We start from the raw sequence: 20961 nt of genomic DNA, 5'->3' as shown, positions 1-20961 counted from the left end.
TCTACTTTGGTCAACAGAATGGAAGTAGAAGTGTCATGTGTTGCTTCTTGGTCAAAGTCTTTAAGACAGAATGTACAAATTCTTATCTTCTCTTTCCCTGCCATGGGTCCACCATGTTGCAGATGAAGGGATGGAGGCTCCTGTCTCTTAGTGAGGACACCATAGATCAGAGCCCCTTGAAATGGACATGTATTGTGAGCAAAATAAGCCTATTTTTTTTAGAGTATTTGACAATGAAGCATCCCTGGGGCTAGAATATGTCCATAGTTGTATTTCTCCATTTCCAGATCTCCTTTGAGTCTTACTTTTTAAAAGTTCTCTGGGGTCAACATAAAACATAAGACTGTAACAGCATGCATTATATTGTAATATAGTTTAATCATATTCAGTGACCTGCTCGTGGCGACCTCTCCTAGAAAGGATGATACATCCTGTGCCTTACATGTGTCTGTGCAACTTCCTTTGCTCAATGAAATATGAGCAAAAGTGATGTATAGTTTGCTATATTTTCCCCCTCCTCCTATGGCAACAGCTAATGTCCCAGGCAGAAGCTGTTCTGTCACCTCAAGTCCTAGAGTCAAAATGACATAGAGCAGAGGTACAGCTGACCCTTGATAGACATGTAATGTGAGAGAGAAATAAATCTTTATTATGTAAAGCCTCTGAGAGTTTGGGGGTCTTTTCTTACTGCAACATAACATGGCCTAACCTGACAGATGCATAACCTCAAACCCATGAAATTTAGAAAACACCAGCAAATTATGGAACTGAATATTACCATTATTGGAGAAGAGGAATTTTCAGACCTTCTCATCCTATTAGGCCTCCTTCGCCAGAGTGGATGGAATACTTTAACCCATATTTATCCTTATACTCAACTCTATTAGTACTTCTACAGAAAGAGGACTTGCTGATCTGGTGGACTAGAATTCAAGGCGTTTCCTGGCCTATGCTTTGCTAGTGAGCTGGTCTTAAAGGGCAGGATGGACAAGAGTCACTTCCTTTTTTTACATTCTTCCTCCACAGAACCATGCTTCTGGGAGAGTATGTCAATCCTGCCCATTCAATTGCTTGGGCAAGTGCACTTGCACTGCTCTACAGACCCAGCCATCTAGTATTTGGAAGGGAAGCCTCCTGGCCTCAACTTTATTCAGCCATATTCACCGTGGGTACAGCCTCAGCTGCATGTGTCTGGTTTAACGATAGCCCAGCAATGGGGTTATTGTGCAAGCAGTACTTTGGCTGCTGTTCCTCAGGTGTGGGACAGTCAGGAATAAACCCCCAGAGGAAAGGAGAGATGAGTGATTACCCCAAACACCAACTCAAACGCTAAACACCAACTCAAATGCTAAACAACTCCTTTAAACTTACTATCAATTTCTTATCTGTAGGATTTCCCAAATAAAAGCAATATTGCCAGCAGCTCACACCATATTACTGTTTCCAAATAAAATACGTTCCAAACAAAAATATTCCAAACAAAATAAAGAATAAGTGCTCAGTCAAGACTCTGTATAGACCTATTCCAAATGAGCTTTTTTTTTTTTTTTTGGATGGGAGTATTTGGAGGGGGGAGGGGTTATTGCAAGGACGCTGGGAAATGAAGCTATAGAACATCATGTGGAGTCAACACGCACTTACCGAGCCACCTTCCCATCAGGCAGGTGCATGCCGGCTTTCCTCACAGAACTCACTTAATTATTAATATGTTAATATGTTGCCTATGTAGCTCGGCCATCAGCATATAATTTAAACAAGTAGGATGAACATTGGAGAGGACCACAACGTAATAGTATTTTTTAAAGATTCTATTTTTAAACAAGTATTTCACAGTCAGATAATTCTCATAAGAAAAAGCACTGAGCCTTGAATGCCCAAAATGAATAGAATTTTCAGAAATGGGAATCGTGACTATTTAAAGTATATTCCTATTGGTTTTTTTCTTTGATTCAAGTCTTGCATGAATAACTGGGCTTTTGGCTTGTTTGGGAAGACTTTCACATTTGCAAATTAATGACCCAGTCCTAGCTGCGATGGTAATGTCCAAATACTTCACTTCAAAAACAAACCCAGATTCTGGAATTTTTAATAGCTCCAGATCCAGGATTGGATTGTCATTTATTTGTGCTCTAAAGCATAAATCCAGGACTGACAGAAAGAAAACTAACTGAGCACAAGATCGGGGCAGTTTAAATGAAGGAAAGTGATTCACTTGACTTTAAACTGCAGTTGTTCAGATAACTCAGTCAATATACCAATTTCTTCAATCTGTCACCACTGAGAAATTATGGGAACTTGAAACTATTTATAAAAAAATGATTTCTTATAATGTTATTAGGCTAACTCAACAGATATATATATAAGCACCTAGTTTATGTGCAGATACAAAGGCAAATTCAATAGGGTATTGAAACAATTATAATAGGATTCAATAGATGCTATGAATGTGATAGAATTATGTACAAAGGAAAAAAAGAATTATGTACAAAGGATGTGACTGAGGGGGTGGGGGTAGGGACAGGAAAAATACTAGAATTTGTTTTGTATTTTTTATCTCACATTTAAAATTTTTCTGTTTTTGTGTGCTTTTAGATATATATAACTGGTATAGTGACACCCATGCAATTTATAAATAGATATAGGTAGATATGTTGCATAATCAATTGTTTAGAGAGCGGTGCTAAAGGAGAACAGAAACAGGAGTCACTTGATCTGAAGTGTGGAACTTGGGACGACTTCCCCAAATAAGCAATATCTGATCTGAGTCATACAGGAAGCCTGTGAGTTTGCCAGGCAGAAAAGTGGGGGAACCATCTTAGTCAGAAGGAAAATATAGCAGTGTTTTCTCATATGTGTGAAAGAACATGTCACTTTTGTGAATGGGATGTGCTCTGAGAGAGTCCTGTGTCCATGGTGGGACATGTGAGGGAAGGGAGAGGTAGAGCCCATGGTGGAAAGGTTGAGACCAGAGTGTGAAGAACTGAGGATGCCAAGTTCATGAACCTGTGTTTTGTCCCACAGGAGGGAGAGGAGGGGAGGAAAGAGAAGGATAATCAGACCTTTCTACTGCTCCGTTAGATCAATCTATGCGATTCTCTTCTTGGCTATGATCCTAAGAGTGGGTCTCTCTCTGTTGGAGGAAGAAGGAATGAGAATCACTCTCTAGCCGCACCTAACACAAAAAATATAGCTCTGAATAAGAGAAGGTCTCAGGCTTTTAACAATTGGACTCTGATGAGTCCTCCAGAACTCTATAACCAAATCGATATTGTTTGTTAGCACAATATTGATCTCAGACATGTGGCTAGATAAGTATTATCTTTGAACTCAGTCTTTTTTCCACTGTTAATAATATTTTATTCCCATTGCTAGATACCTGTCTAAAAATCACGAATAACCAAATCATGAAATTGAATGCAATAGTCTTCAGAACTTGACATTGTTGGCAACTTCTTATATTCGCCATGGGTCCTAGTTGTAAGCAACAGAAGTTACTCTGGATGATTTAAGAAGAAAAGGGACACAAAGGTATTGGGAAGCTCAAATAATCTGGGGAGTTGGAGGATGGACATGGGGTGAGGGCATGGAACCAGGCTTGGAGGCCAGGAAGCCAAGAATGAGTCCCCCGGTCATGCTGGAAATTGATCCATTGAATCTGCCGCCGGCCCAAGATGTTGCTGCTTCCACTACTGGGGGCACCCACACTGGAGGAGCCTGTTGCTGCTGCCACCATTCACTGCAGAGTGTACCCGGCAGCACCCCCACCCCAACTTCACGTTCAGAGCCTGGGCATGAGTGTCTGGTTGGCAGAGTCTAGGTGTTGCCCCTGCTTCCTAACTGCAATGCAGGGTGGGAAAGTGATCAGGCTCTGCATATAGTAAGATGAGGAATTTCCCAAATGTAGCAAAGGAACTCAGATGCTGGAAAGTCTAAAGGAAAGCTAAATGTCCACTTTCCACCTCCTTTGGAAGTGCTCCAGCTTATCTTCATGGCACTGCCAAGTCTGGTTCCTGTCCTACATGTCAGATTGCTTTGTCCCTAGCTTCTCTTCCTGCCCTTGACCCTTCAATGAGGATAACCCCTGTGGTATTATATAAAACATCCCTTGTGGTTTTCCTTAGTTCCTGGCGCAGAGCTCCTAAAACCCTTCGAATTTCCTAAGTGATAAGGGTGACAGGAATTTCTTTTGTTGAGGTGTCTCTTAGGGATTCCCTACATAGCTTCAGGATGGAGGCTGGTTGCCAGAAAGATCAAGCCTTGATTAGAAGCTTGGAACTTTCAGTCTCAAACATCACTGCTACACCCCACCCCTGCTCCTGGGAGAAAAGAGTGAGGCTAGAGGTTGGAGATTGAGTTAATCGCCAATGGCCAGTTATTTAATCCATCATGCCTATGGAATGAAACCTCCATAAATATCCCTAAATGATCATATTCGGAGAGCTTCCAAGTCAGTGAATATATCTATGTGCTGGGAGGGTGGTGCACCCCAGCTCCATGAGGACAGAAGCTCCTGTGCTTGGGAGCCTTCTGGACCTCACCTATGTACCTCTTCATCTGGTTGTTCATTTGTATCCTTTCTAATAAACTGGTCAACCTAAGCAAAGTGCCTTTCTGGGGTCTGTGAGTGGTACTAGCAAATTGTTGAAACTGAAGAGGAGGTTGTAGGAACCTCAGATTTATAGCCTATCAGTCGGAAATATGGGTGACCCTGAACTTGCAGTTGGCATCTGAAGTGGGGGCAGTCTGTGGGAGCCTTTTCCCCCATGGGATCTGACACCTACTCCAGGTGGATGGTGACAACTGTTTTCAGAGGCTGGAGATGTGGTGTTGCAAAAGACACCAAATATATGGTATCAAGATGGAAAAAACCTAATAGCCACCAGGATGGTGTCCCTAACTTGGTGTCCTGCCATTTGCAACTCTCTCTCTTTATTGACTCCTGTGAATTTTTTTCCAGTTCTTTTGTGGCTCCTTTCAAATCTGTATTTCAGCCACTGACCCTTCTCTGAGTTCCAGTCCTCCCATCTATCTGCTTACAGAATGTTTCTATTTAGATGTCCCACTCTCACCTCAAATACACTTTGTCAGAAAAACGAAATCTTTTAAACCCATGTGTCCTCTCCCCTCACTTATCTCACCATGATACTTAGCGACTAGGATTCCAAACTTCAGAATCATGTTTAATTCTTTCTGGCTAATCATAAATCTTTCTGATTTATCCTTCATGACAACTCTTGCATTCACGTTCCTTTCTAATTCTGCAGCCTGGGCTCTAGTTCAGCTCCTTTTTGACTTATGCCTGGGCTGTTGCAATGGTCTTCAACCCACCTCACTGCCATCTGTCTGTGCTCTCTCCAGTGCATCCTAGACTCTGTCGCCAGAGTCTTCTTAATGGGCTACCTCCATGAGTATCAGCCTCTCAACAATGCGCTGGGTTCCTCCTGACTATAAGAGAAAGTACACCTTCACAGGCCTGCCATTCAAGGCCTCAGCCATCTTGCTTCAACTCTTTTACTCTGTTCTAGCATTATATAGTCTTTGATTTAACCTCAAACATTTAAACAAACCAAGAAATGTTACCATGCAGGGATCACAGAAAGAAGATGTTGATTTCAATCTTTCACAGGTCCTTTAAATTCGATGCCTGCAATGTGTCTCCTTGCAATCTCTTCTCTTCCATGACTACTGCCGCATTTGAATTTGTCCCCACTCTCCTCCAAACCCTGAGTGCTTCAGTGAGTCAGGGCAGCTTCCCTGAGCAGAGGCACAGCCTGCATCTCAAGATTTGGGGTTTCCTTCTTTCTTCTCTTTCATTTTATATCCCTCCAAAAGTAGATGTCAGTAGATGTCACAAGGCAGGAAAACACAAAAAACAGGACTTGCCTACTCTTGAAAGCCATTGACAATTTAATTTAAGCCAAATAGTCCAACATCCGCTTGACTTAAAGTTACTGAAATGCTATTTCTGAAAATTGTATTTTCATTTGTGTAAGACATTATCATGCCAAGCTATTTTATTGTTATCAAAGTTGGGGAATTACAAAGGAAGTACAATTTTAGAAAGAAAGAGACAAAAATTTGGTTCTATTTTGGCTCTAGATTTTTCAATTAAAACAAATGATGTCTGTATCTCTACCTCACGTTTCTCTTGTTGATTAATTAGAAGTCCTCAGGGCCCTGTGGCCTCCTTTCATGGGGGCCTGGTCAGCTGCGCCCTCTCTTCCCAGAGACTTGAGCCCTCATGAGGGCAGGGCTCCTCTCCAGGGCTTGCTACTCTCCTCACCAGACAGACATCACCCGTAGCCACATTAGTCTATGGGTCCTCTTGAAAATATTTCTCTCACTTCACTGACTTTATGTCTTTTTCTCCCCCACCGCTTTTCCATTCCTACCAGTTTGGATCCTTCCCTCGTTTCATGACCTCTATTCAAATCCTACCTTATCCCTGAAATCATCCTTGATTATCCAACCCAGAGCTTTCTTTTTCCCAAGGACACTCAAAACCGTTCGATTCATCCAGACTTCTCCTCTAGCTGCCTCATTCAGCAATTATTTTCATGGTTATTTGATAAATAGTAAAGAGCTTTACAAAGGTCAGCTACAGAGCCGTCTTTGTATTCTTATCTTTTCTTTCTAGATAAATGGTGAGTTTCTGAAGGGCAGAGGCAGAGTTCTGGGAACTGAACCTTGCTCATGCCCCCTAGCGTCTAGCACAGCATCTCTTCAGAGCAGACACTGCGGTGGTGGAAGATGGGGGCTCAGAGGGAGTGGATGCTGGACAGTAACCAGCATAACCAGCAGTATCCAGCTCTCCTCTGTTCTGGCCATGAGGACTGCACCGGCCCCACCCTGCAGGGAAACCCGAGGGAGATGACTGTTGGCTGTTGCTGGAGGCCTCTGACGGCTGGTGCATGGCTCTCCAGCAGGCACCTCTACTACAACAATGACCGTGAAGGAGAACTTGAGCTGAGATGGCAGGCAGCCTGAGACCACTGACAATGGAGCACAGCTGGCCTGGAAGGTCGCCCGGGCCAGCAGCAGACTTGGCAGGACCAAGAAAGCCTTTGTAATTGTAAGCCACTGAAATTTTCGGGTTGTTTGTTACCACAATATAACTTGGCCCATCTAACTGATACTTACTTTAAATCCCTAATGATTAGGGGTTTAATTAGGTAACCTGAAAGCCAAAGTGGGATCCTTGGAAATTTGGGACTTCAAATGCAATAAATCTATAACTAAACAGGGAGCAATTCAGGGCAAGAGAAAGGGTTTTGGAGTCAGACCAGGGTTTGAGTCCTGGAACCCATGCTTTACAAGGTATATGTCCTGAATTGGTGGTTTTCAAATCTTTTGGTCCCAGGACCCCTGTATACTCTTAAAAATTATTGAGGACCCTAAACAACTTTTGTTTATGTGGGTCATATCTATAAATACTTGCTGTATTAGATACAAGACCCAAGAAATTTAAACATATTAATAGATAAAAATAACAATACTTAACCCATCATCTGTTAATATATTTTTATGATAAATAACTATATTTTCCAAAAGAAAAAAAAATAAGGAGAAGAGTGTCATTATTTCACATTTTTGTAAATTCCTTAATGTTTGGCTTAATAGAAGATGAGTGGATTTTTTTCATATTTGCTTTTTTTATTTTATCTGGTGGGATATATTGTTTTGAATGAAGTAAGTGAAGAAAATCCAGCTTCACAGATACACAGTTGAAAAATGGAGAGATTTTTAAAAATCTTTTCATTTAATTGAAGGCATTCTTTGATACTACACCGAAACTTGAGATGATTGGGAATTTCTTAAACATTCGTTGCAACATGGAATCTGAAGCCATATCAGTGAACTTTTTGTGTTACATTAAACCCCATTGATCTTTTACTTTGAAAAGAACTTTCTAAAACCCATTTGTGATTTTGTAACATCACACACAGGTCATTTGGAGAATATTGTTTCACGGAAGTATGCAGGTCTTTCAAATGTTGACCCATGTCAGTATATGATATCAAAAAAAATGGTATTTCTTACCACCACCTTTGATCTCCTGGAAAAGTTTTCAAGGATTGGGAAGCTATTAAACTCATGGTTACAGATACAAGTTTTCCAAAATTCAAGTTTCATGTCAAAGCTTCAATTTTATTGTTGGCAACAAATACCATCAGCTGTTTTCCTTGAAGTGACAGGCTCACTTGTTTTTTTTTTCGGAAAAAAAAAAAAAATGTTGGCCCAGTCCCTAACTTTGAATGGCCATGGTTTGTCAATCTATCATTGAAAAATGGTGTTCTGTGAAAAAAAGCAGCTAGTTCAGCTTGCAACTCAAGCCATCACACCAGTGTTTTTTCTTGAGAGGACGTTATAGTTTGACATACAGGAGAAACACTTTTATGCCACACCTCAGTTTCACCACGCAAAAATCAAAAAGATATGCACTCAGGGTGTAATTTCAGAAAATGAGTAATTTGCTTCATTAAGCAGTAACTTGGCTTTTATGTTGTTGTTGCTGCTGCCTTGATTAGTGCCAAGGCAATAAATAACCCTTCTACCCACACTGCTTTTGCACCAGTGGTGGAAACACAGAGAAAAAAGCAAATAATATTTCAGTATTGTTACAAAAAGTTTTGAGAATTGAATGAAATATTGCCTCGAGAATTGAATAAAATATTATTTAACAAGAAGTAATGCATGTAAAGCCCTTAGTAGAGTGCCTCGTATATAAGTGCTTATTACATGTTAGCTATTACTATTCATCTATTGATTTTGTAAGGGTATAGCTGTCATTACTAATGGTAGTACTGATAATCTTCCATTTTTCCCTACCAACTCATTCCTCTGGCAGATCTCCATTTTAGTTCATTGCTCCAGCTGTCTCCTTCTCTGGTCTCTTTGTTCCAGCCGATATCTGCTCACCCACAAGAACCGTACTATGGATCTGACCTCTGTCATGCCTTCACAGTGACACCTTCTCTTCTTGCTGCTACCATCTTGGTTAAAGAGCATGACTTTGTGGAAAGAAACTGCCACTAAAGGCAGTTCTGGCTGTTGGTGTTTGACCTGCCTGACTCAGTTTATTAATCTGTAAAGTGGGAATGAGAATAGTCCTTTTATATACATTTTTTGGGAGGGTTAAATGAAGTAACATATTTGAAAGTTAACTGGCTGAGTCCAAGCTATAGCATGTGTTCTACACATCTTGGTTTCCCTTCCTTTATCCTTTTCTCATGATTTTGTTTTGTTTTCTGTGTGTTTTTTAGGTTTTTATTTAACTCCAGTTAGTTAACATATGATGTTATATTAGTTTCAGGTGTACTGTTTTGTTTTCGTAACCGTTCTTGCTCCTCTTCCTTCCCCTCTCCAATGCATCTAAAATGTTACCATTGAATTACTTTTTTCATAGCAGAGCTCTTTCATGAAATCAATACCCAGCACACATGAATTGGGTACACATCATGTACTGGGTTTTCTGATAGCGATTGCAGACTTAGGACAAAAGATATGCCTTGAGAGCTACAGTCCCATGGTGGAGGGTTTTGTCATCACCACTGAAGTGTCTTTCCCATCTCTCCACTGCCCTCCCTGGAACGCTCAGTGGAAGGTCAGTCTCCTTAGCATGGCATTTAAAGTCCTCCTCAAGGCAGCCCAAACTGGCTTCTCCTTCATATTTCTTATGTATTGGCCAAACTGAACTCATCAGTCTTTGAACTCATAGCTCCCAGCTTCCATGTAACAGTGCCCCCTGTTCTCTCTTTTGGAACGTCCTTCCTACCTTCTCTCGCTGTGGAGAGCCCATCTGTTCCCTAACCCCTAGTTCACCTCCCCCGTGTGTGAGACCCTCTCTGGTCCCCCAGGGGGATGTGCTGTCCTTCTCCCTGCACTTCTGTCATACTTCATTCAGATGCTTCTTAGTTAGGGTATTTGCCATATTCTACATGAGCTCATGGCATTTATGTACATCTTGGTCCTCTCAACGGGACTGTGATCTCCCCAGGAAATGCATTTCTCTTCCCAACCTCAGCAGGTCACGTGTGGGCCTCATACCTGCAGTTACTCTGTGACATGTTTATTGATGGAGAAATGAAAACTAATTTTTATTTATTTTGTCAAGTTTATTAACCAGGATCCTACACCTGAAATCAGCTACGGTAAAATAAGGGACTACTTACTAGCAACAGCACCAAAAACGCCAATACATTTCGTGTAAGCTGCTGTGCAGTCATGGCCCACAGCTTCTGTTCTTAAAAAAAGTCTTAATAAAAGCACAACATAACTATTTATTTATTTATTTAGGTCTTCTTCATTTTCTTTCATTACTTTCTGGTAATTTCCAATATACAGGTCTTTCACCTCCTTGGTTAAATTTACCCCTAGGTATTTTATTCTTTTTAATGCAGTTGTAAATGGGATTGTTTCTTTCTCTTTCTGATAGTTAATTATAGTATATAGAAACACAACAGATTGTTGTGTACTTATTTTGTATCATGCAACTTTACTGAATTTGTTTTATTAGTTCTAAGTTTACTGATGGAGTCTTTAGGGTTTTCTATATTTAATATCATGTCATCTGGAAATAGTGCAGATCCCACTGTTGGTGGGAATGTAAACTGGTGCGGCCACTATGGGAAACAGTATGGAGGTTCCTCAAAAAAAATTCAAAATGGATGAAAGACCTAAATGTGAGATAGGAATCCATCAAAATCTTAGAGAACACAGGCAGCAACCTCTTTGACCTCGGCCGCAGCAATTTTTTGCTAAATATGTCTCCAGAGACAAGGGAAACAAAAGCAAAAATGAACTATTGGGGCTTCATCAGGATAAAAAGCTTTTGCACAGCAAAGGAAATATCAATAAAACTAAAAGGCAGCCTATGGAATGGGAGAAGGTATTTGTGAATGACATATCAGATAACGGGCTAGTATCCAAAATCTATAAAGAACTTATCAAACTCAACACCCAGAAAACAAAAAATCCAGTCAAGAGGTGGGCAGAAGACATGAACAGACATTTCTTCAAAGAAGACACACAAATGGCCAACAGACACATGAAAAAGTGCTCAACATCGCTCGGCATCAGGGAAATACAAATCAAAACCACGATGAGATATCACCTCACACCAGTCAGAACGGCTAAAATTAACAAGTCAGGAAATGACAGATGTTGTGGAGGATTCGGTGAAAGGGGAACCCTCCTACACTGTTGGTGGGAATGCAAACTGGTATAGCCACTCTCTAAAACAGTATGGAGGTTCCTCAAAAATTTAAAAATAGAACTACCCTACAAACCATAAATAACACTACTAGGTATTTATCCAAAGGATACAAAAATAGTGATTCAAAGGGACACCTGCACCCCAATGTTTATAGCAGCAATGTCCACAACAGCCAAACTATGGAAAGAACCAGATATCCATCGACAGATGAATGGATAAAGAAGATGTGGTATATATACAATGGAATAGTACTCAGCCATCAAAAATAATGAAACCTTGCCATTTGTGATGACGTGGATGGAACTAGAGGGTATTATGTTAAGTGAAATAAGTCAGAGAAAGACAATCACCATATGATTTCACTCATATGTGGAATTTAAGAAACAAAACAGATGAACATAGGAGAAAGGAAGGAAAAATAAGATAAAAACAGAGAGGGAGGCCAACCATAAGAGACTCTTTTTTTTTTTTTAAGATTTTATTTGTCAGAGAAAGAGAGCACAAGCAGGGGGGAGGGGCAGGCAGAGAGAGAAGCAGGCTCCCCACTGAGCAGGGAGCCTGATGGAGGACTCGATCCCAGGCCTCTGGGATCATGACCTGAGCCAAAGGCAGATGCTCAACCAACTGAGCCACCCAGGCGTCCATCCATAAGAGACTCTTAACTATAGGGAACAAACTGAAGGTTGGTGGGGGATGGGCTAACTGGGGGATGGGCATTAAGGAAGGCACTTGATGTAATGAGCACTGGGTGTTGTATGCAACTGATGAATCACTAAATTCTACCCCTAAAACTAATAATACACTATATGTTAACTTGAATTTAAATTAAAAAAAGTAAAAATAGAACTGTGATATGATCCAGCAACTCTACTTCTGGGTATTTATCTGAAGGAAATGAAAACCAGTTCAAAAAGATATCTGCACCCCAATGTTCATTGCAGCATTATTTACAATAGCCAAGATATGGAAACAACCTAAGTGTCCACCGATGGATGAATGGCTAAAGAAAAAAGAAATAGTAAAGAATATTATTCAGCCATGAAAAAGAATAATCTTACCATTTGCAACAACATGTATGGACCTTGAAGGCATTATGCTAAGTAAATAAATCAGACAGAGAAAGACAAATGCTATATGATCTCTCTTATATGCAGAAACTAAAAAATATATGTATATATTTAAAAAAAAAGCAAACTCATAGATGCAGAGAACAGATTGGTTCCCAGAGCTGGAGAGGTAGAGAATAGGAGAAATGGGTGAATTATGTGTTTGTTTTTAGTTTAAATAAATTGAGTAATAATAAAAATAGAATGGATCATGGAGGGGAGATAAAATATACTTAAATTGCTTTAAAAAAAGTCAAATGCAGACACTTCCTATTGCTCCTGTTGCTATACCTATTAGGAGCAATTCCTGAATTTTCCTGAGAACAGGAGGATATGTGATTCTAGAAAGGAGAACAAAACAGTCAAGTGGATGATCTGTTTCTGATCAGAAGTTTCTAGGAGATAGCTTTTTTTCTTCTTTTTTTTTGCAGAGAAGTGTTTATACCATACAGTATCTTCAAAAGAACAGAAAACCAAAAAACCAATAGCTTTGGATTTCTGGGCTTGTCCTGGGGCCTGACAAGATGGTAACTTTTGTTTTATTTCCTGGATCTTGGTTCAGAGCTGTTAGTTTGTAAGAATCCTGTGGTTAAGCCTCTTTGGGTAAAAGTCTTGTTTAAAAGTCTGGCTTGATAGGTTTTACCTATGGCTTTTGAATAGCTTTGGAAGAAAAGTGAGACCAGCTCCTCTATGGCATTGGAGAGACCACCTTTTTTGTGTTATCAGAGTGTTTCTCCTGAGCACCTGCTGCAGGGCGAGGCTGTGGCCACTGGATCTACTCTGAGCCATGAAGGTTCGTGCTATGTGTCTTTTCTTCCTGTCTCACTCTTCTCCTATAGGGAATAAAGACTCTCATGCTTCCCTAAAGCTTAAAGCTTCAGGTGAAGTGACCGGGTGCTCTCCTGTTACCAGGTGCACACTGATTCTGGGCGTGTGGTACATGGTTGGCAGATGGTTTAATCATAGGTCTGATGATCACAATGATCTTATGTCCTGGAGACCCAGTTTTAGACATTCTAGTTCACTGTCAGACCCTAGGCCTGATTTCAGGTTTTTGAAAATAATCCCCAAGGCTGCTTCTCTGTGTGCGAAGAGAACTGCTCTCCTGAAACCGTGTGAGAGGGCCCTTCTAGATGGGAGAGTTGGAATCTGTCCCTTGGTCTTTGCTGGTACAGGAACTTCCGGGTTGTGGGAGAGAGGTAGCGGGCTGGGAGGAGACTGGGTAAGAAGCCTGCGCCACCCTGTGGCCACTTCCTAGAACATCACACTTCCTTGGGCTGATTTGCTTTGTGTGTATTGTGCTTCTATCTGGGATGCCTTTCCTCTTTCTCTCAGCCCAGGAACCTATTTCTCCTTTAAGACCCTGGGCAAGTCACTTCTGTCTTACTGATGGATTCCCATGGCCACCATTTTGTTTTTCCCTCTGTATGTTCCCAAGTGTTTCCATCCACCTGTCCTATAGCATTTATCACAGGGCAGTAAAATTACTTATGAACATTTTAAAAAGATTTTATTTATTTGAAAGAGAGAGAGCACATGCGTGCATAGAAGGAGAGCGTTTGCACACAGAGGGAGAGGGAGAAGCAGACTCCCTGCTGAGCAGAGTGCCCCACTCGGGGACTCCATCCCAGGACCCTGACTGAGATCATGACCTGAGCCAAAGGCAGACGCTTAACTGACTGAGCCACCCAGGTGCCACAGAAACATTTTTTAAAGAAGATTTATTTATTTGAGAGAGAGAGTTCACATGCGTGCAGGGGGCGGGGCAGAGGGAGAGAATCTTCAATCTAGCATGGAGCCCAGCCTAGCCCAACAGAGCCTAACTCTGGGCTTGATCCCACAACCCATGAGACCATGACCTGAGCTGAAACCAAGACTCAGCTGCTCAACTAAATGAGCCATCCAGATGCCCCCGAACATTTTTATCTCCCTAACTGGACTGTGAGTTCTCGTGCCCAGTGCCATGCTTCATTGTATCTGCTTCAAAACCTAGTAATGGACACACAAGCTAGAAGCCATTCACTATCAATTGAATGAATGAACGGAGTCCAGGCTTTTGGGTCTATAGTTATTATAAGCTCAGAAACCATCTATTTGGAGCTTGCTTATTAGATTATTTGACTACCTAGGGTTTTATGCATATGTCTTTATATTCTTTCTTGGCATTTAGAAAATCCTTTTAGAAATTACCGAACTGTTTTAGTTATGTTGTAATAGGCCCTCCTCCCTCAAAAGAGGGGAGTCCTCACTCCATCCCTGCACAGGGGAGGGACATATTTTCAGGGGCCAGTATGGGGGTGGCATCTGAAATCAAGATGAGTGAACTCCAGGAAGAGAGAGCCAAGGCCTGCTCTTTTTTTCAGATCCCAATCTTAGAGTTTATGACATTTATTTTTTTCTCATTAAAAGCTGTCCCCTTACAGTTGGTGTTTCAGATGGCAAGCGGTGCCTAACCACGAATCTGTTAGTGTCCTCGCGAGCACATTTTATTCCAGGAACCTCTCAACCTGTTTTTGGGAGAGGAACTCCCAGGAAGTCCATTTATCATATGATTAGAGCAAGTGAAAGGTAATCCTTTTTAAAATGTGAGTTATGGAGCTTTGTAATGTGCCATTTATCTATGTCTACTGTGGAACGGGAGAACGGCAGGGCAGGTTTATTACTTAAACAGAGTGTGCTCTCTGTTGTCTTTAGGGCTCCATCCCCACACCTTGTTCCAGCACACAAAATACTCTCCTATTGTGAATTTTGATGAAAACACTGATGGAGCACCTAGAGTTGCTTGTTACCAAATATGAAGTAGGTATTTGAACACATACACGGTAAGCAAGCTGCTTAATTATTAGGCTTCTGTGTCTATGTAAACACGCCTTAGTTTAATATTCAATATCAAATATATTTGAGGAATATATTTTTGGAAGGAAGCTAAACAGCTTTGGAAATTGGAAAAGTTCTAGAACTCTTAACCAGGCAGGTACATTTTAGAAGATGAAAGGGATCAATGCAGTCAACTATAAATTTGAGAAGCTTCACTAAAAAAATGAAAGGAAGGATTCTTACATTTCTTTTCCCTTTTTATAAAAATAGTATTGACATGTAGCCACAAACCCTGGCTGAATGGAACAAGATTTGCATTCACACAAAACAGATAACACACAAGATATTTAGTTCCCAGTTTTAAGAAGTCAATGTAAACCAGAGAAAACCCACAGCCTCCGAACTTTTTTAAAACCCTTGCTGCAGATGTTGAACTGAGAAATGACAATACTATCCTAACGTATTCAAGGTTAAACCCCTTAATGGTCTTCATATTTTTTTTTAAGATTATTTATTTGACAGAGAGAAAGTGCATAAGCGGGGGGAGGGGCAGAGGGAGAGGGAGAAGCAGGCTCCTCACTGAGCAAGGAACCAGAGACCAGGGCTCCATCCCAGGACCTGGAGATCATGACCTGAGCCAAAGGCAGACGCTTAATGACTGAGCCACCCAGGTGCCCCTGGTCTTCACATTTATAAGGCTCAAGACAACAAACATTTATTCAGCACCTGCTTTGCTGTTATCCCAACATCTTACTTGTATTCCTACCACCTGACACTGGTTTTCATTTAATGTTTAGCAAGTGGGTGAATGTTGCATGTCCATGTGGAAGATACTGGTGTTGGTAGTGTGCTTAGCACAATCCCAGGCACAGAGTAGGCATCCAAAAAATATGATGAAATATGAATGAGAACATGGACACAGCCTTCAGGTGGTCATGGTCTAATCTCAGGTAAATGATGGGCACTTGGTCACATACACTTTCTAGGAGAGAGACATAAGTCAAGGCTTGGAGGAGGCCCAAAGCAGTGAAGAACCATTAGAGGGGGTTCATAGTTCTTCATTTGTTACTGCTTTCCTCCTCTACCCACTACACAACATAAGGGGGCCAGCCCTCTGCCAGGCTACCACACCTCCTGGCTGGGGAGGGAGCCCCTTGACAGTCCCATGGAGACAAGAGGGACTCTCCACCTGAGGTCACTCCACTTCTCTGTATTCCAATTTAATTTTTGTTAGACGTTTTGAATAAAATTACACCCTCCCCCTTCCACTATGGTGAACACTTAAAATTACATTTATACGAAATTACATTTACACAAACTTCTATTGAAAGCCAAATTCCAGGCCTAAGCTATTGGCCAAATCCCATTAAAAAAAGAGGATATTAAGTAAATTAGCTGAGCTGATTAAAAACACCTTCATCAACGTAGAACACGGGTGCCAACAATATTAAGAGTTGAATGATTGATTTTTTTTTTTAATAGCAGATGGTACATCAGCCGGGAGGAAGAGTGACTCTGCTTCCAGTCTCCTCCCCTCCCCGCCCCCCCCCCACCAGTCCCTCACTTTGGGAGTAAGAAGGAGACCTACTGATCTACTCCAGGAGATCCAGGAAAGGGAGGTGGAGTAAGGAGGAGACCTACTGATCTACTCCAGGAGATCCAGGAAAGGGAGGTGGAGTAAGGAGGAGACCTACTGATCTACTCCAGGAGATCCAGGAAAGGGAGGTGGAGTAAGGTGGGAGGACAGGAAGGTAGAAGAGGGGGCCTAGGTAAGGGAGAAGGAAAAAAAGGACTGGAGACTAGTGGCCTGAGGGAGCAGAGGCCACAGGCCTGGAAGAGGGTCGCTGTCCCAGCGGAGGTGCAGCCTCCCCTACCCTCAACGGGCGGCGGGACCCCAGGCACAGCCGCGAGCCACAGCCGCGAGCCACAACCGCGGGCGCTCGAACCGGCACGAGGACGCTCCCGAAGTCGGCCGCCAGAGGGCGCGGCTGGAGCCGGCGCGGCGAAGCCCGAGGAGGGAGGAGGGGAGCCGGCGGAGAAGGGTCAGCCGCGGCGGCAGGGGCGGCAGCGGCGCAGCTCTGCTCCCCGCGCGTCTCCCGTCCCCGCGCCCCAGTAGAGCGCGCAGCTCCCGCCGCCGGGATGCTACCGCTCGCTCGCCGCGGCCGCCGCCTCGCGTTCCCGGCACTGCTCTCGCTCCTCACCTGCTCCCTGGGTAAGTAGCGGGCGGCCCGGGCGCGCACGGGAGAGGCGTGGGCTTCCCGGGCGCTGCCGCCCGCGTCCCGCGACCTCGCGCGGAAGGAGGTGCCGGGCGGCCCAGCCCTGCCCCGCGGGCGCCCGTGTCCCGTCGTCCCGTCCCCGCCGCGCCGGCGGCAGCGCCCTCTCGCGGCGTCCGGGTGGGGACCCGGCTCTCCGGGACCCCGGGGCGCGCCGCGCCCGGCCCCTTTCGGGTCTTTGGGTCCCGCCGCCGCCCCGGCCCCACTCGCGTCTGCCCGCCTCCTTCCGCCGGGAGCTGGCGGCCGGCCGAGCCGGGAGGGCGAGGCGCTCACCCCCACAGGAAGCGCTGAGTGAATGTGCAACTGCAAGAAACTTTGAGAGCAGGGAAGCGGCGGCCGCGGTCCCGCCCCCCTGCCTTCCGCCCGCGTCCCGCCTGCCCCGCGCGCCCCACACGCCCCGCGCGGGCGCCACAGGCTGGAGGCGGGCGGGCCCTGCGGCCGGGGCCGCCCGCTCGCCCCGCACCTCCGCGCCGGGCAGGAGAGGGGGGCGGCTAGGGAGGGCACCGCCACTGCAGGGGTTCTCTGCGGGGTCTTCCGGCCGTGCCCGGGTCTCCAGGGCTGAGATGCCAACTTGGCACTTCTACAGATTCCTCGGCCGGGAAGGGAGGATCGGGGTGCCCGGCTGGGCCCTCAGTGTGTGCGGTGGTGGCGTGGGGGAGGCAGTGGAGACATTCCCCAATCTTGGGTCTTTATGGAGGAAAATTAGAGAACACTTCTGGAAACAATGCTTGTCGGGTCTGCTGCAGCCATAATGCCCCATCCCCTTTTTCTTCCGTTCTCCTCAAAAGAGCATTTTCTCCCCTTTATCGTAAAATGATGTGGCAAAGTTAAAAAAAAAATCGTTCTAATTGACATGGTGAGATTTGTTCAAATTTGAAAGCTTGGGGGAAAAATTACTCCCTTTTCAGTGTTCTCGGGGTTATTGTCCTCTAACCTGGACTTTTGTGTTTCCAGTCTGTTAAAAGGCAGTAATTTCAGATTTTTAGAAATGGCAGAATGGTGCAATTTAGGAAGAGACGTGGCGTTATAGCACATTGCTTTTTGGAGGCCCACCGGAACCTGTACAGCTCGGTTTTATTTGGATTTAAACTCCGAATAAGGACGTTATTTGCGTATCCCTCGCTTTTCTATAGGTGCTCAGTAAGTGTGGGAAAATCGAGTGAGATTAATTGTTAATTAATTGTTCACACGCATGATTAAGTAAGCAACAATGTAATTAAAAATGTTCGGGCACCTTAGGCACAGAAAGCTGTAATTGAGGTGGGGAGCAACTGACTTGGAGATCTACTTTAGTGGAAGAAAGAATGCATCCCTGGGAGGGGGGCAGCCCAGGGAGAACGGGAGGTTGGAGGGGTGGGAAATTGACTAGGTGACTCTTGGCTGTATTAGTTGGCTTGCTGCCTGGAAGTTTTGCACCTAACCAAATGGGGTGGGTGGTAGCTGAAATTGGCATTCTATTTATAGCACTGCACTTTATAATGGTGTACTGGGGATATAATATTTGTACATAATATATTCAACGTATGGGCTGAAATACCCATTTGTATTGCTGTACGTATCTATTTTTTACTGCACTTAAGGGAATATCTGTACTGCCCAAACTTGATAATACATTGAAGGATAGTCAGAATGAACCAAAATGTCAACACATTTTTAGAGATGTCTATTAACATTGTGAAGTTGTCAGATAAGCACAATAAATAAGACATAAAACCTATTAAAAGGTCCCTGTGAGACATTTGGCTTTGTGAACTGGCTTTCATGGGTTGGCAGACAAGAAGCTGTATTCTTTGAGGTTTCTGAAATAAATCACGAGCTCAGTTTATTGAGCTCTGCTTTGGTGGTGGTGGGGGAGCACCAAGATGCAGAAAGATGTGGTACCCACTCTATAGATCTGGAAACCAAGTATCTTGGAATCTTGCTAAAACAGAGCTTATGATAGGAATTCTGAGGCATGTGAACAATCCTGATTGCTTAAAAATACTCTAAATATTCCCTTATAAGTTTGGCCTGGTATATATATAGTTTAGTTTTCCCACAAACTGTAGCATATTCACTTGAGTTGTTAGAGAAAAGTCAATATAGAAAATTTATTTTAAACCCATAAGATTATACAGACCAAATTCACTGCAACTTCAGTTCTAAAGTCCAGTGCCAGTTCTAGAATCAGATTTATTCACACCTCTACGTCAGCCACTGTGTGGCTCCTAGTGGGTTTGAGCTCAGTTTTCTCATATAAAACAGGAGGCATAAACTAGATAAAATACCAGAAGTTTGCCATTTCTTACAGTTTTAACGTACTGATTCTACTGTGGCAAAGACTGCTATCTGCCTACTCAATAACCTGTAGTTCCTTCTTTTCCTAACTAAAAAACCTATTAGATAATCAGGAATGTTGGGTGACTGTATTTGGAGATAGGGCCTCCAAGGAGATAATAAAGAGTAAATGAGGTCATAAGGGTGGGACCCTAATCCAGCAGGACCATGTCCTTATCCTTCTCTGAAGAGGAAGAGACACCAGGGATGCACTCAAACAGAGAAGAGGTCATGTGAGGACACAGAAGACTTTTCTACCTGCAAGCCAAGGAAAGAGGTCTCAGCAGAAACCAACCCTGTTGGCACCTTGATCTTGGACTTCTAGTTTCCAGAGCTGTGAGGAATAAATTTCTGTTTCCAGTCTATGGTTGTTGTTATGAGGGGAAGAATGGAGGAATGTCATGGTGGTGGCAGAGGCAGTGTGTCCAGTGAGAAAAAGTTTCTCAGTGGCCCTTGCAAGCAGGGGCAGCCACTGAGTTATCTGTAGAGATTTTTGTGTGGGTTTCTTGGTGAAGCTTGTTAAAGGTAGCTGATCTAGCTGGGATGCATGCTTTTTTGTTGTTGTTTGTTTGCTTGTCTTTGTTTCATCTTCCTTCCCGTTGTGTGTAAATCTGATGGCTGGAGCCATGGTGGTCATCTTGTGACCGTGAGGTCACCTTGAAGACAGAAGCCAGTAGTAAGGATGGTAGGGCAGAAAGGATAGCACCACCTGGGTGCCGGATGGATGTGGACCACCACGCCAGCCCTGGGTCACTTATTTCCAGACTTGTATTGCAGGAGATTAAAAATAAACCTCTGCCTTGTTTAAGCCTCAATTGTTTGAGTTTTCTATTACAGGCAGTAGCCAACCTAATCCTAATTGACACATCTGTGAAGAAGCTCATTTGAACCCATGGTAAAATAATAAGATACTAACTTTTATCTTTCTTATCCCTGTTTCTACTCTGTGTCAGGATTGAATTTGTTAGCATCTGCCAAAATTAGGGTTGATTTTTCATTCTGGTCCAGTTCTCTCTCAGATTCTTTTCATTGCAGTGAGTTAGACATTTTAGGATACCAAGAGTCAGAACTGATCCCAGGTTATCTTGTGTGTGTGTGTGTGTGTGTTTAATTTTTAATTTTTAAACCCTCCTTTTATTTCTTAAGCAGATATGACTGATAGAGATTTTACCCATCTGGATGGGTTCTTGTCCAGGTAGTCTGGGGTTCCCAAGTTGGCGTGGTCCTCTTGGTT

At 43.2% G+C, this 20961-nt stretch overlaps 1 protein-coding gene across 1 annotated transcript in view; it reads left to right on the top strand.

The window, feature by feature from the left end:
- Positions 1-16968: 16968 nt before the first annotated feature.
- B3GLCT (beta 3-glucosyltransferase) overlaps positions 16969-20961 on the top strand; it is a 118935-nt gene continuing 114942 nt past the window's right edge. Inside the window, exon 1 of the mRNA XM_036070514.2 lies at positions 16969-17350. Coding sequence (XP_035926407.2) covers positions 17278-17350 — 73 coding nt within the window. The 5' untranslated portion in view covers positions 16969-17277. The remainder of the gene's footprint in view (positions 17351-20961) is intronic.

The sequence above is a fragment of the Halichoerus grypus genome, chromosome 4 (assembly GCF_964656455.1).
Source record: "Halichoerus grypus chromosome 4, mHalGry1.hap1.1, whole genome shotgun sequence".
Lineage (NCBI taxonomy): Eukaryota > Metazoa > Chordata > Mammalia > Carnivora > Phocidae > Halichoerus > Halichoerus grypus.
The sequence above is the reverse complement of the archived record's forward strand: the minus strand, read 5'-3'. Positions and strand labels throughout refer to the sequence as shown.